Here is a 21,315-nt window from a genome sequence, read left to right on the forward strand (position 1 = left end):
ATAAAACAAATGCACCAAGGAAAACATTTAAGTGGCTACCTGTGCATTTCTTGATATGACTGTTCCTTTTTCCGTGGGATCCTAATTTGCATCCAAAATTCTCCTCCCAAAATTCTGCAAACCACACATTTCTTCGATTGTTAGCAAGAGTTCGGCTTCTAAAGTATCGATCAAACCCTATTTTAAAGAAGAAAGGTATGATTTTAATACTCTTTCAAAATCAAAACCAAATACTGTCAGAGCTTTTGAATGGATATTAAGTTATATTGTGATCATTGCATGGAAAATATATATATATATATGTGTGTGTGTATATATATATATATGTATATATATATATATACACATATATATATTAACAAATGGGGACAGCCAAAAGCTTCCCTTATGACAAAAGCCAAGGGCCTCAGTGAACAATATCTGCACCCCACCATTCACCATTCAGGCACCTGGCTCTACGGATGAGCATAACAGGAAAGCCTATTATTGGTGTCTTCGTCACAACCTCTCCCTCTCCTCTATGTCTGCAAATGGCAGTATCCAGTAACCTCATGCTGAATATTCAGAACCAGCTCAGACTTTTCCCATTGCGCGCGCGCATGCGCTCTTTCTTTCTCTCTCTCTCTCTCTCTCTCTCTCTCTCTCTCTCTCTCTCTCTCTCTCTCTCTCTCTCTCTCTCTCTCTCTCTCTCTCTCCTAGCAGGGGTTAATGTTCCAGGTTTCTGTGCTCCTACCCACCTCAAAATTTATCTGTCCTATATGTTTCATTTTCAGCTAATTCAATTAACTAATCGGTACTCATGTAATCTTCTGGAGTCGTGGGTAATGGCCTAAAGTGTCAGCCTGCTCAGGTAACAACCTCAATGAAGGGAGACCACCTGGAAATAATGCCTTACTCAAAAGAATAATGGGAAAGGTGGGAGTTTTAATCACTGTCAAGACCATTGGCAAAGATATTTGGGAGACAGAGTGCCTTTCAGGGATGCTCCTCATCTTTGCTGTTGTGTTTATTTTGTCCATCGGGTCAGTCCCGCATCGTGTCTTCATATTCTACGAAGTGAGCATTCTTACCCCACAGCATATGATGTAACCATCATGTATATCCATGGAAATATGCAAACTTAGAGGACACATCAAGCAAAGGGCCAACATCACGGAAATAGCGACGGCCAACATCACGGAAATAGCGACGGCCAACTCTAATTCCGTTTCATAAAGAAAAAATCTAACAGGCACTCTTTTCTAATAAAAAAATACATGTATGCTGGGTTAAATAGTTACTCTCTTGGCAATTCTGCCATCAGAGCTAAAACTTCTCTCCTGAGTCATCAATAATGGGTGCATTTCACCATATGCTGCTACTCTGGTTATGCCTTTGAGTTTGATTTAATTGGAATGAAACCAATTGTCTGTGGTGTATCCTTACCATCAATTGATGCTCTTTTGGGCAAAATGGTCACAGCCCCTTCAGCAATCTCCTCCTGCTGATAAACGGGCGCTATTTTGGATCCCCAGCTATCTGAGCCGATCCAGAGAAAATGCCCACTTTGGTTTAATTTTTTTGCTGCTTCTAATATCCTCCTATAGGAATAAAAAGAAATAAAACATACCACATTTATCAAGAAACACTACAAGTATGACTGTTACGAGACAGCTATATCAAGTTATATACACTCAGTAGGTCACCATTAAACAATTAGTCAATCATTCTAACTGCCTGAGTCTTATCATCTCCTAAAGGAAGTATATTGGCGACTTTAGCTCCAGCACCTGTTAATTAGCCTTATCCTTAACCTCATTCACTTCATTCTGGCTGTCATCCTTATTTGTCTCATTTCTTTCAGGCCCAGGTTTGACTCTATAGACATTCCAGACTTCGAAACTGCAAGGCTGTGGTGTCTCCTTGCAGCAGAAGGCAGTCGGCAATTACATGAGAAGGTTGCAATTCCTGTGAAGTTTCACAAGATTTTACACTGAACATGAAATATGTTAGAAAAAAAAGGATGTGAGCCACAAATATGATCCTACACAAGGAAGAAAATCAACCAGCACCTGATGTCATCTTCATTGGCAAACATAATCACTGCCCGAGCATTAGGTGTTTCTAGCAGGCGTTTGATAATTTTTTCAAATTCTCCAGGTCTCGGTTCACGTGGGATTTTCTGTGACTGAGCAATGCAAACACCACCTGTTTTTGTGAAAAGAAGGAAAGAAAAAGGGATTCAAAAAGGGCATTTATTTAATTAACAAACTTAATGAGGTTAGCTACTATATATAAAAACACATGATTCGATACAGGATATTGTTTCACGAAACATCTGTCATTCCCATCTATTAAAAGCAATCATGTTTGTTTGCATTATAATATATGTATCAAATAAATTACATCAATTACTTAATCATACATCAGGGGTTTATTTTTCCCAAGTTTAAAGATTGTTTTTGTGGATGTCTATAAGAAAACCAAAGTGTATAAAATCTTTGACAAGAGTCAAAGAGTCAAACAAAGAAGAAGGGCTGTTTTGATTCATTTAACATAAATCAAAGAACAAAAGCCTAGATTAATAAAAAGCATGAGTAAGTCTTATATGTGAGAGCACCTACTAAATAGGAAGGTCCTTTTACTACTTTTATTTATTAGAAGACCTCCATTAGAGTTAATTTCATCTTAGAGTTCATAGTATTACAGGAAGGTGCTTATGCTTTAGCATAATGACATGTTATGAGACAAGCGGTCTTCAAGATTGTTTGACACGTAGGCAAGTACCAAAGATACAAACCCTCTGTTGACATATGTCTCCACCATGAAAATCAAAACAGCAGAAATCCCATCCCACTATCACAGAAAAAAAAAAAAAAAGAATTCTTCTTTTAGCCCCCCCTTCTAAGACAATGAAAGACCAAAGAGAAACGTTTAGAAAAGGTCTCTGCCACTGGGCTGGGATAAAGAAGAATAAAGATATTTCTAAGTTTCAATAGAGGAGAGAAATAACATGTGCTAATACTAGAGAAAAAAAAGTAATATCAGCAATATGTTTCAGTTCTATTATGGTTTAAACAGGCTTTTTGAGTCAGCTGAGAATTCAATCACCCTTTGTATCACTGCTTCAGTAGGCAAAGGCATTTTTACTTCCAAACAATTAGCAATGCGTTCAGTTGCCCAACTTACTGGATGTCATTATATGCTACTCATTGGGCTGGACTCTGGGAATATACATTCTAATCCAAGAAGTTACCATCCAGTCTGGGAGATAGGCCTTCCAATAAATCATCATGGAATATGTGATAAAGTTTAGAATTAAGAGTATATACCATACAATGGGAGCACAGAGGAAGTTGTAACTCAAAAGGTTGGAAAAGATGGATTTTAAAGAGAAAATACAGAGCCATGTACGGACAAAAGTGGGACATTTCTGAAAGAGACCAAGGTATGAGAGAACCTTGCTTGATCATGGCTCATAGTAGAGACTGGCTGGGTTTGGAGTTGGAAAGAATGGTCAGGCCCAGGTTGAGAATGACTATGTTAGACATGCCAAATAATTTGAACTTGATCTTGACAACAAAGGGAACCCACTAAAAGTTCCTAAGCTGGAGAATCACAGGATGAGCTTTATGCTTTAGAAAGAAATCTCAGGTAACCAAACAAAGAAGAAATATCTAATAGCCAGACAATAGGTGTCCAGTGTCTTGTGACATGTGTGGCAATAATGTTTGACTAACAGTGCTAGAGTATTGAAGGTTTCGTTTTCTCTAAGTTAGAACATAGTCAGAATTATCCCCATGATAGCAATACTCTTACTAACCTTACAATATGCTCTTTGAGGATGGAAATTGACCATAACCCACAGACTGAGCCTGTAGTTAGCTTGCCTACTAATATGCCACTAACAGTTGGGATAATTGATTCATTCCTTCAGTAAATATATATTGAGTGCCCACAGTCTGCCAGACTCTGTGTGGTGGCTGTGAGATACAATAGTGAATAAAATAGACATGGTCTCTGCCTTCACAGAGTTCAGAAATGTGGTGAGTGAAGCAGGCTTAATACAAAAAAAAAGTTTATAGTTATTATAATTATAAATTATGGCAGGTCCTATGAGGAAGAGCAAGGGAACTTAATTGAGATTGAGTAGTGTTCAGGAAAAGCCTCTTTAAAGTGGTATCACTTAGTTGAGCTCAAAAAGAAGAGAGAACAGGAGAGAACATGGGAAAGGACAGGGAAGAGCCAGTGGAGTTAATGAACAATGGGGAGAAGTGTGAAACAAAGAAGAGGCAAACAGGGGCCGGATCACGCGTGGCTGTGCAGGGCCTGTGGAAGACTATAAATAATTAAATTGCTTAAGTTTCTCACTAAATGTTTCAGTAACCCATATGAATATGTCTCGTCTATGAACACTGCATTTTATGGAAGAACAATGGCAGAGGATTGCTGCCGTAGAAGGCAACCTGGAGTGGAAAAGATCAGGAAGCAATGATCTCAGTTAAGAGATTATGGGGATAGGCAGTGGGGAAACATAGTGCTATGGTGCTGAGCTAGAGCTGATGGAGCTGTTAGAATTTCTGGGTTAGAATCTATGGGGCTTTGTACCTTTTTTCCAGCCTTATTGAAGTATGATTGGCATATAGAAATCGTATATACAGAGGGGAAAAGAAATGTATACACATTTTAAGAAAGGGAAAAACTGTATCAAAATTGTAAGACAATGAATGACGCTGGCATTCATTTGTTTAACACCATCTTTTGAGCGAACCTCTTACTCCACATTGCTATGTAATTCAATTCAACTTTAAAAAGTAATACACAGATAACATTGCTGAAAATGTGTATAAATTTTTTTGGCACCCCCGGTATTTACGTTGTACTGATTTGATCTAAGTAGGGAGTAGTGAGAAGCCACCAAGCCTGATGCTAAGGTTTTCGCCTTTGTGACCAGTTTCTGTGATGTTACATTAAGCAAGTAAGAAATGCAGGAGGGTGAGCAGGTATACAGAGGAGACGAGCATGATTTTGATTCAGAAGAGGTTGTTTTTGAAGTACCCATGGATCATGAAACTAAAAAAGTGGATCTGGAGCTAAGGAGAGAGAAGGGAAATGTAATTACAATTTTGTCAGGTGGTGATACAGTAGGTAGATGAAGTGCTGGTAGTGAAGAGATCAGAGGGGATATTTAAATCAACAACAAGAAACAATGAATGATGGAGCCTGGAAATTTTTATTATGACTATTTCAGATGAGGCAAACAGGCAACTGAGACATAGGGTTTAGTGTGAATTCATTCATTCATTCATTCATTCAGAATCTACTGAATATTTCTGTTTTGGAGAGTGGGGGCAATGAATGAGAATGGAAAGAAGTGACCACATATGTTGAGGAGGAAAATTTGGGGACAAAGTTCAGAGGTAAGTTGAAAACCATGTATAATGTCTTTAAAACTCAAACAAATAAATAGATAAAACCAAACCAAACAAACAAACAAAAACTGTGGTGAGTGGAAGCATTAGGTAACTGTAGAAATGTAAAACCCAATTGTAACACTCTCTAGGGAACAATAGCTGTTTTAAAATATGACTGCCCTTTTAATTAAATCGCTGTGATTACTTAAGCATCCCATTAAAGACAAGCCTATATCCTAAGTATCATTTGGAGATTACTATTGACTCCATAGCCAGAAGAAACAAAGGCTGGAAAAATTTTATTATGACTATTTCAGATGAGGCAAACAGGCAATCCAGACTTAGGGTTTAGTCTGAATTCATTGATTTATTCATTCATTCAGAATCTACTGAACATTTTTGCTTGTAAAAAATTGCTTGTAAGGTTGGAATTTTAGAGTCTAAATCCATTTCGTATTTTTTTATTCCTCTTCCTCACCCAATATTTGTCAGCCTGGCCAATTTGTATTTTCCAGGAAAGAGGGACTGCATAATTAATTTACTTTGGCTAAACAAGTTCTAATGGAGAATTTGCCTCACATGGCATTTTGCTATTTGATGCTTTACAGATATTTTATTAAATCATGAACTGTATTGCTTCTCAAGTGATTGGCGTTAGAAGATTAGGATTCTTTTCTTAGCCCCAAAACTCATTCACACTTTCTATCTTCACATCTGTCAAAAAGCCAGACAGTCCATTCATAAGCACTCATAGTGTACTATGTTTCAGGAGCTACCGACCTTCAAAGATTGTGTGTTCTCAGCAATCTTATAATATAATTAAATGACAAGATGCACACATAAGAAAAGCCAGATAAGAATGTAAAATTATCTAATGATGAAAGATAACAGCATAAGACATATTAAAATACAGTAACACGTGACATCATCCCCTAAAACAGTCCTATACTTTATAGGAAGAAGAAGTCCTTATATAGTGTTAGAGTTTGGTTAAAATACCAGTGACATTTAGTCAAACATTCAGGCTTACTCAAGGTATGTTTTCCTACAATGTTCATTATATACTGTTTTAATTTTTAAAGAGACTCTAACTTGATTTAGATTCTTGGGGTGAGTAGGAGAAAGAGGAGTTGCCCTCCCTTAAAAAATGCATCTAAAATAGAATTGCATCTATTTCCCCATATCTCACTCTGAAAGAGTATTGATTATGTACAGTTCCAGGGACACTAACTTTTCTATTCTTCAGGTGTGCTCAGTTCTGCAAGAAGTCATTTTTAAAGCTTAGCACTTAGGAAAAGAATATTGAATGGAGGAATGTACAATTGGCCACTCTCTAGAATTTCCTGACTTCCTTGCCCATGTAAATGTTTTCCTTTGGATTGTTTAATGATAATTAAAAGGTAATTTGTTCAACTGAACCCTTTAAGTGTAAGTATACATCACATGAGATTGCCCCTTCCAGTCTCATTCACTCTATGGTATCTGACTAGTCCTAATGTCAGCACTTTAACGTTGGTATTATCCATTTCTGATGCAGAAACTCAGAAACAGGGGTGTCAAAAGCTAGCAAGAGGCTGGAACCCAGGTTCAAAGCCAGATCTGTCTGACTCTGAGTCTAGACTTTTCCATCATATTCTCCCATCAATAATTGATTAAACCTGTTGCTTAACGTTGAATGGATACAAATAATTGATAAATAAGATAAAGTAAATTTAAAGACTCATTTTAAAAATCTAGCAGCTCACCCCTTGTAAGTCTAACTGATAGCTCCATAAATATAGTTCTTCTATTGACTATTAAGAACTGAATGAGGACACTTAGAAGTCATGCAGATTATAGAACTGAATTAAACTTCTTCACTATATAACCAGTTCACCCTCAATAAAAAATAAAAATAACAAGATCGATAAATTACATCTTAAGTTTGTTAAAAAATGTGATGCCAAAAATAAAAAATAAAGCTTCCTACTGAAAAACAAAAATAAAAGTAAAAACGAACAACTTTCCAATTGCCCCTGTAAATGCATATACTCAGGAGACTTTCCCGAGGTGTCTAGTTTTCCCCCTCACCTTTGCACCACAGCAACCACAATAATTGTATTTACAAAATTTGTTTTCACCCTAGCGTATGAATTTCTTGACTACTGAACCCTGTCTGTTACATTTACCCCCATACACGATACCTATCACTGTGTGATACACAGAGACGTCAACAAATATTTGTTACTATACACAAAACCTGTAATATCGAATGCTGGTATGGAACAATAGTCTTGGGGTAGTCCTGCCTTCAAACTCCTTTCAGTCAAGTAGGGAAACAAAACATGCATATAAATATGTGTTTAAAACTAAATGGCATAAAAGAAATAAAATAAATTTGGACAGTTTGTAATTCAGAGGAAGTTGCCATTGAAATGGGCTGTCTCCCAAAATAGCTTTTACAAGGATGATATGAATTAGAGTATCACCTTGGCTTTAGTTTCATCTGTATTTAGTATTCTTTAGTATTCATCTGTAAGGTGGTACAATAATTTCTCTTATGTCAATGAGACATAAGAACAAATTAGTAAACAATTCCATTCATAATTTTATCTCTTTAGAAAGCCAAGACTCATTGGGTGAATGTCTAGATGTCTCTTTTCTGAGAGACGAAAGGTTCATTTGTGTGTGTCGGTTTGCAGAAAGATGTTAGAATGAGAAAGAAAATAGACTTGCAGCCAGTAAACCTAACAGTGGATCCTGTATGACCTTGAACAAGTCTCTCATCTCTTAGTTTATTTACCTCTATGACAGGTTCATAATAACTACTACCCAGGATGTCAAGAGAATCTAAGTAAAGATGTCAAGAGAATCTAAGTAAAATGATAACGTTCTATACAAATGAAGTATATAATTATTATTATTTCTAATAATAATAATAATAACCAGAAAAGCATCATCACCATAACCTGAGATAGGAGATAGTTGATATTCAAATCTGAAACATGGGATTGTCAACAGATCATGTTCTTAATCCTCCATCATTGTTTGCATAATATTATCAAATACACTAATTTCTGAGACTTAATACTTGCCCACTGTCCATGCCAATAAATGATTAAATTTCACCTATTACTGGTCATCACAATGTGATCAGGGGAATCTCAATGGGAGACAATATTAAAAGTTACTTACGTTCTCCTCGATGCCCCAATTCCTACCCTGAGGATCTAAGTCTCCTTTCAAAAGGAGTCCATAAGTATTTCAAAGATCTGGGTTGAAAAGTAGAATTTACTCTTTAAAATAATAAAAGAAGGGTAAAAACTATTAAACTATTAATGGTGCCAACTATTAAAAATAAAAACCTGTTTTGTTTCATTTAAAAGCCCGCCTGTACATTATCAATTGGTTAGCATCTAAAGTCTGAGACAATACTCTTGCAGGTTGGGCTCCCCAGGGAGCAGACCCTTAGAAGGAGTCTGAAATGTATACTTGCCCTTGACATCCACCCTATGGAGGGCCAAGGAATGAAGCAGGACTGGGCAAAGGAGACGTCCAGCCGGCTGTGGACCCAAGACAAACTCCCAATGCCACAGAAAGCTCTGAGGCTCGAATGGCCTCCGGAGTTATTCTGAATTGAGTCAGGAAGGCCAGGCCATCACACCTCCACATCAGTCAGTCCTTGGAGGTGGACCATCCTGGGAGGGGAACAGAGACATTGGGCAGGGCAGCTCTCTGCAGCCTGACAACCCTTCAAGGCGCTACAGAGCAGCCTCTGGGATCAGGGCCATGGCTCCTTGACTAATGGGGATCCCAGGGGAGACTGACCATACACACAAATTAAAATTTTTAGAGAAATGAAGATGTATCTCTGAAATGACAGTATAAGTCAAATAATTAATAAAATGTTATTGTTTAATTGCAAAATCCCTCTTCAAACAGCACCTACTGCACAGAGAAAGGAAGTAGAAACAGTACAAAATTAGAATTGTAGCCAGCTCAAAGAGAACTAGGATCACAAAACTCGCTGGTATTTCAATAGAGAAGTTTTGTTAAAACAATCTGAAAGGACAAAGAATCAGGTGTTTACTTGTTGCTTATTTCTAAGAACAAAATTTCTATTAATTATATCCACGGGAAAAAATAAAACAAGAAACAATGTCAAAGCACCACGTTCCAACTGTGATAGAAATCAAGGAGGATTAAATTATTAGGAATGAAATTACTTACAAAACTATGTGTAGAATGTTAAATGTGATTTTTATTTAAACATGATTATTACCACTCTCTGAGGCTGGTTCACAGTTTTGGTCAAGTTAAGCTCTAAATAAATCAGATCAAGTCTCCGGTTGAATAACTTGTTAGATCTGCATGACAGACTTTGGTTTTGGTGTATAAACAAGTGAACAAAATTAGCATTTTATCAATCGTTAAAGAGAATGACTAACCTATTGGTTAAAAAATGAGTGGTCAAAATTTTTGATTGATCATAAGAAATTGCCTATAACTGACCATTTTTGACATAATAAAAATGTGATATACCCCATCAACTATTATTGATTTCTTATGAATTCACCTTCAGATAATAGCAATGAGCAAACCCAAATAAACATTTCTGTGTGTGTGTGTTTTGTGTTTTTTTTTTAAAGACAATAGAAACACATAAACTCTTAAAGTGTCTAGATCCCAATTCCAAATTGGGGGTGGAGGCAAAGGTTTTCCCCCCACCACCAAGCCATTCTCTGGACACCAACTGGGTGTCCTACAAATCAACTCATTTCTGACACTACCAGAATATAGGGTCAGATTCCACAAATTAAGGGTCAGTTCTACAAGACGACCCCCCTACACAGTTCAGATGCCAATTGCAAGTGCAGGTTGTTATCTGAACTTCTGACCAACTGGCTTTAAATCAGAGGTTCCCGATGTCAACAAAAAGTATCCAGCCTAAGAGACAGCTTCTGAGTTTATTTGAGTCAAACTGACAAAAACTGCCAGGAAGCAAAATCTCAATGGATTGAGAAAATGCTCCACAAAATGGTGGTTTGCAGTTTATTTTATACATATAATCAAAGGAGGAGGGTTACATGAAATTGCTGGTAGATTAAGGAGATGGGAGAAAGCAAAAGGGCGGGGGGGGGGGGGAATCTCTGGGATTGAATAAAAGTAAATTGGAGAAACAGGTACTTCTTTCACATAGGTGGGTACAGGACTGTTAATGGTTCACAGAAACATTAATCAGGCGACAACAATAATAATGAGGGATTCTGTACTTTCCTGCTCTGGTCTGGAAAAAAGAAATTACTGACATTCCAAGGATGTCATCTTAAGTGCAAAAAGACAATAGACAGGTTCACTTAAGGTGAAGACTGACTTTATGCAGAAAGCTTCAGGTTAAAGATGTGACTTCCTGCCATGGCCCACCTTAGTTATGAATTTTTTATGTTCACATCATCTTATGTGGTTATTTTCAGGCTCCTGACCTTGTCAGGTTTAACCTGCGGGCCTTTTTCTGTCCTCACCAAGACCCCCTTTTTGGGTTAGATTAATTTGCTAGGACAGCCCACAGAGCTTAGGAAACCCATTTATTCACTAGATTATCAGTTTATTTTAAAAGTATACAACTCAGGAACAGCCAGATGGAAGAGGTGGATAGGGCAAGGCACAGGGAAAGGGCATGGAACTTCCATGTCCTCTCCAAGTGCACCAATCCTCCCAAATCTACAAGTTTACCAACGTGGAAGCTCTCAGAACCCTGTCCTTTTGTGTTTTTATGGAGGCTTATTACACCAGCATGACTGATTAATTCACTGAACTTAATCTCTAGCCCTGCATCTCTCCCCAGCTACTGGGAGGTTGGACTGAAAGTTCTAAGCTTCTAATCACAAGTATAGTTCTCCTGGCAACCAGCCCCCATTCCTAGGTTAGCTAAGGGCTTTCCCCACCCCCAAGTCACAAAAGACACTTCAATCACTTTCAACACTTTGGAAATTCCAAAGGTTTTAGGAGCTCAGCATCAGAAAAAAAGACCAAATACAGTATAGGTATATTTCTTATAAATCACAATATTACAACTTTCCACCCTGATTACCTTTGGCATCATTTCTTTCCATCTTTCTGGAAGCATAAGTAAAACATAACAATCTGGCCTAATGTAATTGGTCCTTTAGTGATAGCTGAGTAAAATTTGTTCTAAGGTTCAAATAAGTGTAATCGCACCTCCTGTAACAGTATTTTCACTTCCTTATTCAGTGTCCAACTGGGACTTAGCAGGAAAGTGCATAACATGATGAAAGTGTATGTTTGTCAGCTTAAAGTGCACTTGTGAGAGATTTATCTTGCACATCACAGTAAAGAGAAAGTGTTATCTGTAACAACATAGATTAAAAGAGCAAAATTGCACTGAAATCTGTGCTCATTTTCTCTCTCTCTCTCTCTCTCTCTCTCTCTCTCTCTCTCTCTCTCTCTCTCTCTGTAACATTTTATGCTTTTTCCTCTATCAAAAGCCATGTGGCCTCTTAAAGTGACTCTGAAAAGCACTGAAATGAGACGATGAAGCTCATAGAAGACGCATGAGACAAATGCAACTCCCCTACGTGTCCCATAGCAACAATAGAGACAACCCACTGTCCACCGGCAAAAAATAACTCTTCAGAAAATCCACCAAAAGAACGGTTTATTCAAGAAAAGAAAAAAAGAAACAAAGCCACTGAGGAGTGTGTATATGCACACTCGCTGGCTGGTGTCCCAATCGGCTGCCCACGTGGAAAACGCTCCCCAGAGGAACATAGCTTCCCCCTTTATTCACATCCCTCCCCTGAACAGTTACCAAAGTTCAACAGGAATCAAGACTAGAGAGTTAACAAGGGGCCCAACTCCACCCATAGTCCTCCCAGCTCTATGGTTAAGCATCTTAAGATGCCAGTTCACTTTTATCACCGCTACTGGAAGAGGACCGACACAGAGAGCCCCTCTCCTGCTGGTCTCCAGGGATACTCTCAGATGTTGATGCTCTGGAGGCAAACTGGGCTGGGGTAGGCTCAAGGGCTCAGGGTCTGTGCATACCAGACTTTCTAACCTAGCCACAGACCATCACAGATCCAAAAGTCTGCTCAGAAAAACAGTGGTTACAAAGGTCGTCTCTGGGGTACAACATCCTGGCTCTTCTCTTATTGGCTCTGTGGCTCTAGGTCAGTTTTGTGACTTCTCTGTTTCTCACCTAAAGATTGAGAAAATGCTAGATTGTGAAAGGATGAAATAAGTACTTAACAGATTATTTTTTTTCCTCAGAAAACACATTAGTTGTAAATTACTTAAAATAAAAATCAACAAACCCCAAATAGATATAGCAACTCACATTCACCAAGCAATATCCACCTATAACATTATTTCTAGACACCTCAAATTTCATTCCCCAAATGGACACAGAATAATAACTCTTACTAGAGATTCCAGTCAATGAGGGTGTTAACTGCAGAAAGTTCCACAGTCAGAAAGAAAACTTGTGCCTGCCACAAGCTAGAGCTAAACTTCTGACGCATTGCTTCTTCCCACTCCTGAAAACAGAAAAGATCTAAGGAGACATTAGTATAGTATGTGGGAAAGATTCAGAGAAAGAAAGAAATCAAGAAGAAAAGAAAAAGAAGAAGGAAACAAGGAAAAGGGGGAGAGTGAGGGAAAAAAAATGACAGGGGAAAGAAATAAAAAGGAACAAGAGTAGAGAAAACAAAGACTAGAGAGCAGACCGTCCAGACCATAAGTATCTTTGGAGCTGGGCAAAACATGGATTCTCTGTAGGGTCAAAAGAGCAAATGAATACAGAATTGTACACCTGAAATCTATGTAATTTTACTAACAAATGTCACCCCAATAAATTTAAAAAACATAAAAAAATAAAGAGCAAATGTGCGGTTTGGAAGAGTTGGAAAAGGAGCACTTAAAATAAGTTTTACTAATGGGTGGTGTGTATTTGGATTTATTTGGATTCATTTCTGAATACTATTTTTTGAGTGTTTGGGGATTTTTGTTTCGTTTTGTCTGTTGCCATTGTAGAGTAGATTACCAGATACTGGGACCAACAACATAGCAAAAAGGTTTCAAAAGGTAAAACAGATTCCCTGTAAATACTCAAATGCCCAATATCAACAGACTTTCTGAGAGAAGAGGAATTTTACATTTTCCATCCCATTGCCTAGAAAAACTATTACACCAAAGATTATTAGAATCAAAGGGGGCACTATTTAAATTTCTTACCCATTCCGGATGAGAAAAAAAGAAATTAGTATTGGACTTGGAATTAAACCCACTATAGTTACGGATTAGAAATGAGTAATTCCATTACAGATTAGGAATTCATTAAAGAATTACACACCCATTCAATTAGTGAAGGGGAAGGAGTATATTTGAGGTATCATATCCATCCTTTTGCATTCAGACTGCATGTCACGTGTTTTTCAGACACAGAGCATACAGCAGTGAACAACATAGAGAAAGGCCCTGACTTCACAGAACTCACATCCCAGCGTGTCTCTAGAGTCCAGTGAAGCCTGACACCCGTGGGCACTCCCTAGATGTCTGATAAATAAGAGAATGAAGAAGAAGCTCCTATTTCATGCCAGAGTGGAATGATCTAACAAGATAATAAGCACATCCATGTATTAAAAATACCATCATTCGGGAAAAAATGCATCTCTTGTTATTTGTGTACATAACCAAGTCATTCTCAATACTTCTGCAACTAGGACTGTCTCAACAATATCTCAACAGCAGCAATCTAAGCTTGCAAACCAAGAGCATTCTTCTAGCCAGCGCACAAAGAACATCTTCTACTGCTCATCATTACCTGAATTCTGTGATATATATACTGGAGTTCAATCAGTGGCCTTTGCTCAAAGCAGCGTTTTCAACAGACACTCGAAGCAGGCTGGCATTCTCAATTTAAGGAAGAAGGAACTATAGCTAAAAGATCATTATGATTTTAGCTAAATAACTGTAGAGTAAAGGTGTCTTCAGAGAAAAACAATAAGCACCAAACGCATTTAAAAACTCAGCCTTTTAGCAAATGCAAGTACTTGTAGTATCTCTTTAAGTAATGCAACATTATTCAACAGCAGGATGTGATCATGTGTCTGAGATATAAAAAGGTTAAAAATATAGTTATATATTTAGCTTCTTTGATTCAAATAAAACTGAAAAGAGAGTGAGTAGACATGTTTTTGGTAGCAAATCGTCTTACATTGTAATTATTTAAATGGCTCTTTTAAAATAAATTTTAACAGTGTTTTTAAAATGTAATTGATATGTAAAAGAACTGCACATGTTTAAAGTATACAATTTGATGAGTTTGGACATACACATACACCTATAATACTATCACCAAAATCAAGGTAGTAAATGTATCTATCATCTCGAAAAGTTTCCTTGTGTCTTATGTGTGTGTGTGTGTGTATGTGTGTAAAAACACTTCCCATGAGACCTACCCTCTTAACATATTTTTGAGTGCATAATATTGTGCTGTGAACTATAGATAATGTGTTGTCAGCAGATCTCTAGAACTTATTCATCTGGCATAACTGAAACTATACCCATTGAACAACAACTCCCCATTTCCCCCCTGTTCCCAGCCTCTGGCAACAACAATTCTACTCTTTGCTTCTATGAGTTTGGCTACATATTTTATATAGGTCATATAAGTAGGAGCAGACAATGTTTATCCTTCTAAGAGTGGCTCATTTCACTGAGCATAGCGTTCTCCAGGTTAGTCTGTGTTGGCCCAAATAGTAGGATTTCCTTTTTGAAGGCTGAGTAACATTCCATTGCTGTACATTCCACATCTTTTAATCCATTTATCTGAGGATGGATATTTGGGTTGTTTTCATCTCTTGGCTTTTGTGAATACTGCTGCAATGAACATGGGAGTACAGACATCTCTTCAACATTCTGATTTCAACTCTTTTGGATAAGTACCCACACATGAGATTGCTGGATTATATGGTTGTCCTATTTTTAATTTTTTTGATGAAATTTCACATTGTTTTCCCTAATGGTTGTACAATTTTACATTTCCACTAACAGTGTACAAATGTTCCAATTTCCCCACATCCTTGCCAACACTTGCTGTATTTTGTTGTTTGGGGTTTTTTATGTTTGTTTGGTTGGTTTGTTTTTGATAATTGCCATCCTTACAGATGTGAAGTGATATCTCACTGTAGTTCTAATTTGCATTTCCCTAATGATTAGCGATTCTGAGCACCTTAAGTACAGACCTCATGAACCTCATTCTAATAGCCAAATATACTCATTGTATTTTGCTACTGTCTCTCTACAATTGTCTTCTTGGTCATTAAATCTCCTCAATATGTGTAATTAAACACAGCATCAACAGGTGAGGTAGTATAATCAAAATGTCAACTCCAAAGTTTTATACTATCAGTACTGAATAATTTAGAAAAATGCTTTCTGGTCTGGTTCCCTTTTGGGCAAAAATTTCATTCATTAACATTTTCTCAAAAGAGTGTTCTATGGGCTTCTCTTGCCTATCAATCCAGGCTTACCCGCCATCACTCACGGAGCATTAATTGAGCTCTTACTACAGGCAGAGTGCCCTGTTGGAATCTGGAGTCACAAAATGAATAAGTAGACACAGACCCTGGTCTTGAGGCACTCAGAGTAAGAACACAACATGTAAATAAATATTACAATTTGATGTGAGAAATGCTATACTACAGGGAAGCCTCGGAACAAGAGACCACGAGAATGGAGTCGAGTAAGTGTGAACAAGATTCACCAGCCCCTGCCAGTGACCTTGGAATACACGGTCAGAGAAGCATGAAAAGGAGCTGGCACATTGATTTTCACTGAAATCAACAAGTCAGAAAATATTCTGGATGTGAGCTTATGATTGCTTTAGCCAGCCAGAAACCAGCAAAATCTATTTCGAATGGATACCACCAGACAGCAGTCATGGTCAGTGTTTCACATGAAAATGGGATTATCATTAATGATTTAAATAAGATATAATAAACACTCTGCATTTACATACAAAGGGGGATTTAATTTCACTTTTCCACAATAAGAAGCAAATATCCCACCTTGGAGTGGAAGGAACACAGAGGGGGATAAAAGTTAAATAACCTTTAAAATGGCCACATCATGCTCGCTTTGGCAGCACATATACTAAAATGGCCTCATGAAGGGGAAATAGCAAAACATCAATCCTAAGAAAAGAACCAAGGATTTCAATTGCATTCAATAAACTTTAAGCACAACTAATCAAACAGCTATATATGGGGCATTATTTATCTCAGTGTTAAAATATGTCAGAACTTGAGAGAATAGTTTTTTTTTTTTTGGTTTTGTTTGTTTTTTTATTATTCCTATTACTGTAAACTGAAAATCTTTAAGTCAGGGCAAAATTGTACCATTTAAGTATTCACTATCAAATACTCCTTCACAAAAATCAAGAAATTTCTACATCCTCAGTGTTATTGGAAATTTGGCAGGTGTGTTACAACATTTTGCATTAGATTGTTTATCTAAGGGGTTTCTGGAGAGGAACATTAAGCTTTCAATAGCCCCAACATCTTCCAAACACAAAAATGGAAACCAATCAGAACTGCAAATGACAAAAAAGATAATCTGTTACCTCATAAATTTCTGGGATATAATTTCTACAATTTCTGTTCACGCAGTGACTCCTAGATAAAACTCATTCTCTTTACAAATGCATTATATCTTAACCATATATAGCATGTGAATGTCTATAAAATGAAAAGCAGCTTGGCTTGTGAAAAAAAAATCATGAAATATAAATAGTATGCCAGAAGCACTGTTTCTATCATTACAACAACAAGTTTGTTTGTGATATGATATAATTTCCTTATTCCTACATTGAATCCTGCACATCTTCCCTCTGTCTGACCCTGAGCAGACACTTAGCCTCTCTGACTAGTGGTTTCCTCATTTGTAAAAAGGGTACTTATAGGATGATGTCAAGAGACCTTTGAATTTCAACATTTTGTGTTTCTATGAATATACCTCATACACGGCCTCCAGAAGTGCTGTGAATTATGTAAGTTCTAATATGGGAATGGAACATCATGTAAAATATAATAAATCATTTTTTAAAGCCTACAATAGAAGAATGAGAGGATACACAAGAAAGCTTGTTCAATGCAAAATTATGAAGCCTGGCTTCATGAGTCAGAGTGTGACTGGGAAACTTAAAAACTAATTTTTATGAGTATTAGAGTCTGAGTCAGGTGTGTGGGATCTGGACACCAGTTTGTCAAAGTATCACAACTTCTTGTCAGGTCAATAAAAATAAAACAAGAGCAAGGGTTAAGCATAGTCGTGAATAAGATGAGACATCTCCATGTTCATTTGTACATTCATAATTTTCATTCCACTATTCAATAATAGCCTCCCTCTCTCACCGTTTAATTTCCCTCTTGTATTTGTTTATTCTTCTCCACTCCCCTTTTCTTCCTTTTCTCCTCTTTTACTCTACCCTTTCCCCTTTCAAAAACCAGAAAATAGTGACAGGGCACATGATACAGCATCCTTCTAATTACGTCTGTCCTGTTTCTCTACAACTCACTAACAGGACAGCAGGAGCAAAAAAAGGCCTGTTGTATGGCCTGGAATCTGCTGAAGCATGGAAAATAGAACACATTTGTTTATCTCCACTTCTTCCAAATAGCCACTAAATTGTTGAGTATAAAATGGGGAAAACAGGAAAGAAATGCCTCCAGTGTTTAAAAACTAAAAAGCAGATGATGACCAAGTCATAGTTGACTTACCAGAGTAGAAAACACTGAAACAAAAGCCACCCAGGCGTGGGGATGAGGCTAATGCCAACAGAAACCAGCCCCGGGAAGGACCTGCAAATGGATGTTCCAGAGACTCCAGAAGGTGGGATGAAAATATAATCGCATTAGGTGAACATCTTTGCAAGGCCCTTCCTCAAACTACAATCCATCCGCACAGAAAATCAGAGGGTCACTTTCTCTAGAAGATGAACTTGAGGACACTAGATATAGCTGAAGACTAAGTTTCTATATAGTGAAAGCTTGCATGTGGAGTGGGGAGCTCCTGGTCCCTCTTCCTTCTTATTACCCAGTTTCCGGCAGCCTAACTTTCTCTCCCAGGCAGGTAACTGGAAGATTCTTCTCCGGAGAACTGGCCACAGGTAATGACATCCTGACACTCATATATGGATGTCTCCCAACAAAATAGCCATGTCGACCTGCCCACTTTACATAGGGCCACCAGTCAGTGAACCTTTGCCAAATGACTTAAGATTCCAAACAGCAGGGCAGGACCCCATTCTCAATGTCACACCAAACAGAAGAGATGAACTCGCAGGAGAGAGAAACAAGACATAAGGTGAAAGTGACTCAAAAATATTAATTTCCTCAGAGATTAGACATTGTGTCCATGAAACAAGAACATGAGGCTATAAAAACAGGAACTTTCCAAGGACAAAAAAGAGCTCCTGGAAATTAAAAAGAGTAAGGGAGATAGAAATATTTCAATAGATTAAGAATATGAGAAAGTTGAGAAAGTACAACCAATGAAAAGTCATGAAAATGAGAGGATTCATTCAGGAGGTTTAACATTCAAATTCTGAAGTCTCAAATAAATAAATAAAGGGATGTCATTAACAAAGAAATAAACAAATATTACTGAGAACTGAGGAGCACTGAGTTTTTAATTTGAAAATACCTATCAAATCCCCAGCAAAAAGAAAAGAGAAGGAATAAGACGGGGAAAGACCCACGTGAAGGAACGTCCGCACAAATTAAAACACTTGAGAGTGAAAATAGATGGCAGAAAATAAGATTAGGGCTCGGAATGACTTCAAGATTCTCAGTGGCAACAATGCTAGTTAGAAGAAAATACAGCAACACCTTCAAAATAATGAGGAAAGGTGAGTTTTATCCTAGACAAACATAAAACCAGCCAAGTTATAAATCAAGTGTGTGGGTAGAATAAAGCATATTTTGGACATGCGGAAATCTAAAATAATATTTACCTCCCATGCACCTTTTTAAAGAAGATTCTGAAGGCTGTGCACCATCCAAACAAGAAAGGAGACCAAAAAAGAAGGCTATGAACCCAGGTAACAGGTAATCCAACACAGGAAAGTTACAGAGATTTCTCAAAGTAATGATGACGGGAAGTCAGAATTAACACCTGTGCAACTGGTCTATAGATCCTCCAGACCGAATTACAGCGGGAAGATGGAAAACTCCAGAAGTTTCTCCAAGAAGACAAAGAAACAGAATTGATGGGCTGTTTGATGTGTTTGAATGTACTGAAAGAATACGTACTGTTCTGTCAGAGTTTGAGGATGAATTCATAAGAGATACAAAGAAAAGCCAAGCATATGACAAAGCAAGGAATTATTATTTCCAGGCAAAATAAAATGTTGTAGAACAAGAGATGAGCTGTGACATCGTGTGCACAGTCGTGATAATACAAACACTGAGCATTAATGGAACCAAAACTGTGATACAAGCCTCCTGGGCTGAGAGAAGTGTGTGTGTATGTGTGTGTGCGCGTGTATGTGTGTGTCCATGTGCACACACATGCACAATTTGGGTATGGTGGGGAATTAAGCCATCATCCTCTATAGTAGGGAGAGAATAAAATTGAAAGATAAAAATCAAGATAGCAGCATAAACATGTTATGCGCAAATGTGGAGATAAATACAAAAAAAAAAACAACTAAAGGGGTTGAAAACAAATGTTTTAGGGGGATCAAGATTCAAAAGTGGGAGGAGTGGGGTGGGTGACTACCGTTTTCTGTTAAGCTTAGTTGCACTACATATGATATCACTTAGACAAAATACATGTTTGGGGCTCTGCTTTTTGAAGTCATAAAGTAGGAATTAAAAACAAAGTTGAAAGATGGCAAGATGATTTTAATGCTATCTGCTAAGAGAAGCATCTTCTGTCACTGGGTTTCTCTTAAAAATATTTCTGTCTCCTTAAACCTGTGCCTGTATTATCTTATATAATTGGGGATTTTGTTTGGTTTTTTAGTGGTCTAACAGATGCTTGTTTAGTCTTCTTAACACCAAACCCACCCAATAATGTATTTTGACAAAAATAATAATTAATAAGATCAACTTGATACTCCATTTGCCAGGGCTTCAAGCATCAGCTTTCATTTAGGTCATCGCTCACCTGTCCATAAGTTGTTTCATTCTCAAACTCCAAAGATTCTTCTCAAATATGTCAGTGATTGGTTTTATGACATAAAAGACCTATGCCTTAAGTAAGACCACAACTGTGACCTTATCTGGATACTATTTACAATTTAATACAATGCTTGTTTTTACTATTAAAACAAAAATAATAAGAGTTCATGTGTGAATAAGGAGATACTTGTCTCCCAGGTAATCTTATCAGAGCATTGCAAGGTCCACGAAAAAATGACGCTCCACAGGTAAGTGGCTGCAGGGCAGAGAACACAGGTGGACCCAGAAGTGGTATTTGCAGCTGTGTCTGTTGGTAGCAGCTACTCTAGTGTTCTAGCTATCAGGTACAGGAGTTTATAGAAACCTCGGTAGGTGTTCAACAGTATTTCATAAGAGAGGGGGTTGGGAGTGGGAAATATACCAGTGGTGTCATCTAAACCCCTCCAGACAGAGTTTGAAACCCTGGCAAGGGCTTTCAGGAAGATATAAGAAGGTATGAAGGAGCTTCTTGGCAATATTTCAGTTAAATTTGTCCAGAATTGAAACTTGATGAATCCTAGGTGGGATATAAATCACAGATTTCAATAACCTGTGATGCGAATACATCTACATGTATTTTTAAATATATGTTGTACATGAAGCCCTGGGAATTAATTTGTACCTCACAGTTCTCCGGAAAAGATTTGCAGTGATTTATTTTCCAACAACAACAACAAAAACCTTTAGACTACGTGGTA

General features: G+C 37.5%; 1 protein-coding gene across 3 annotated transcripts in view; it reads right to left on the reverse strand.

Moving 5' to 3' along the window:
• The window catches only part of GRM8 (glutamate metabotropic receptor 8), a 707,399-nt gene that overhangs the window by 381,242 nt on the left and 304,842 nt on the right, over positions 1 to 21,315 (reverse strand). For all 3 annotated transcript variants that reach the window (XM_081038724.1, XM_081038725.1, XM_081038726.1), the window contains 3 exons: positions 2,052 to 2,187; positions 1,426 to 1,580; positions 40 to 177 (listed from right to left, as the gene is read on the reverse strand). In XM_081038724.1, the coding sequence (XP_080894850.1) occupies positions 40 to 177; positions 1,426 to 1,580; positions 2,052 to 2,187 (429 nt within the window). The remainder of the gene's footprint in view (positions 1 to 39; positions 178 to 1,425; positions 1,581 to 2,051; positions 2,188 to 21,315) is intronic.

The sequence above is a fragment of the Rhinolophus hipposideros genome (genome assembly GCF_964194185.1).
Source record: "Rhinolophus hipposideros genome assembly, chromosome: 25".
Classification (NCBI taxonomy): domain Eukaryota; kingdom Metazoa; phylum Chordata; class Mammalia; order Chiroptera; family Rhinolophidae; genus Rhinolophus; species Rhinolophus hipposideros.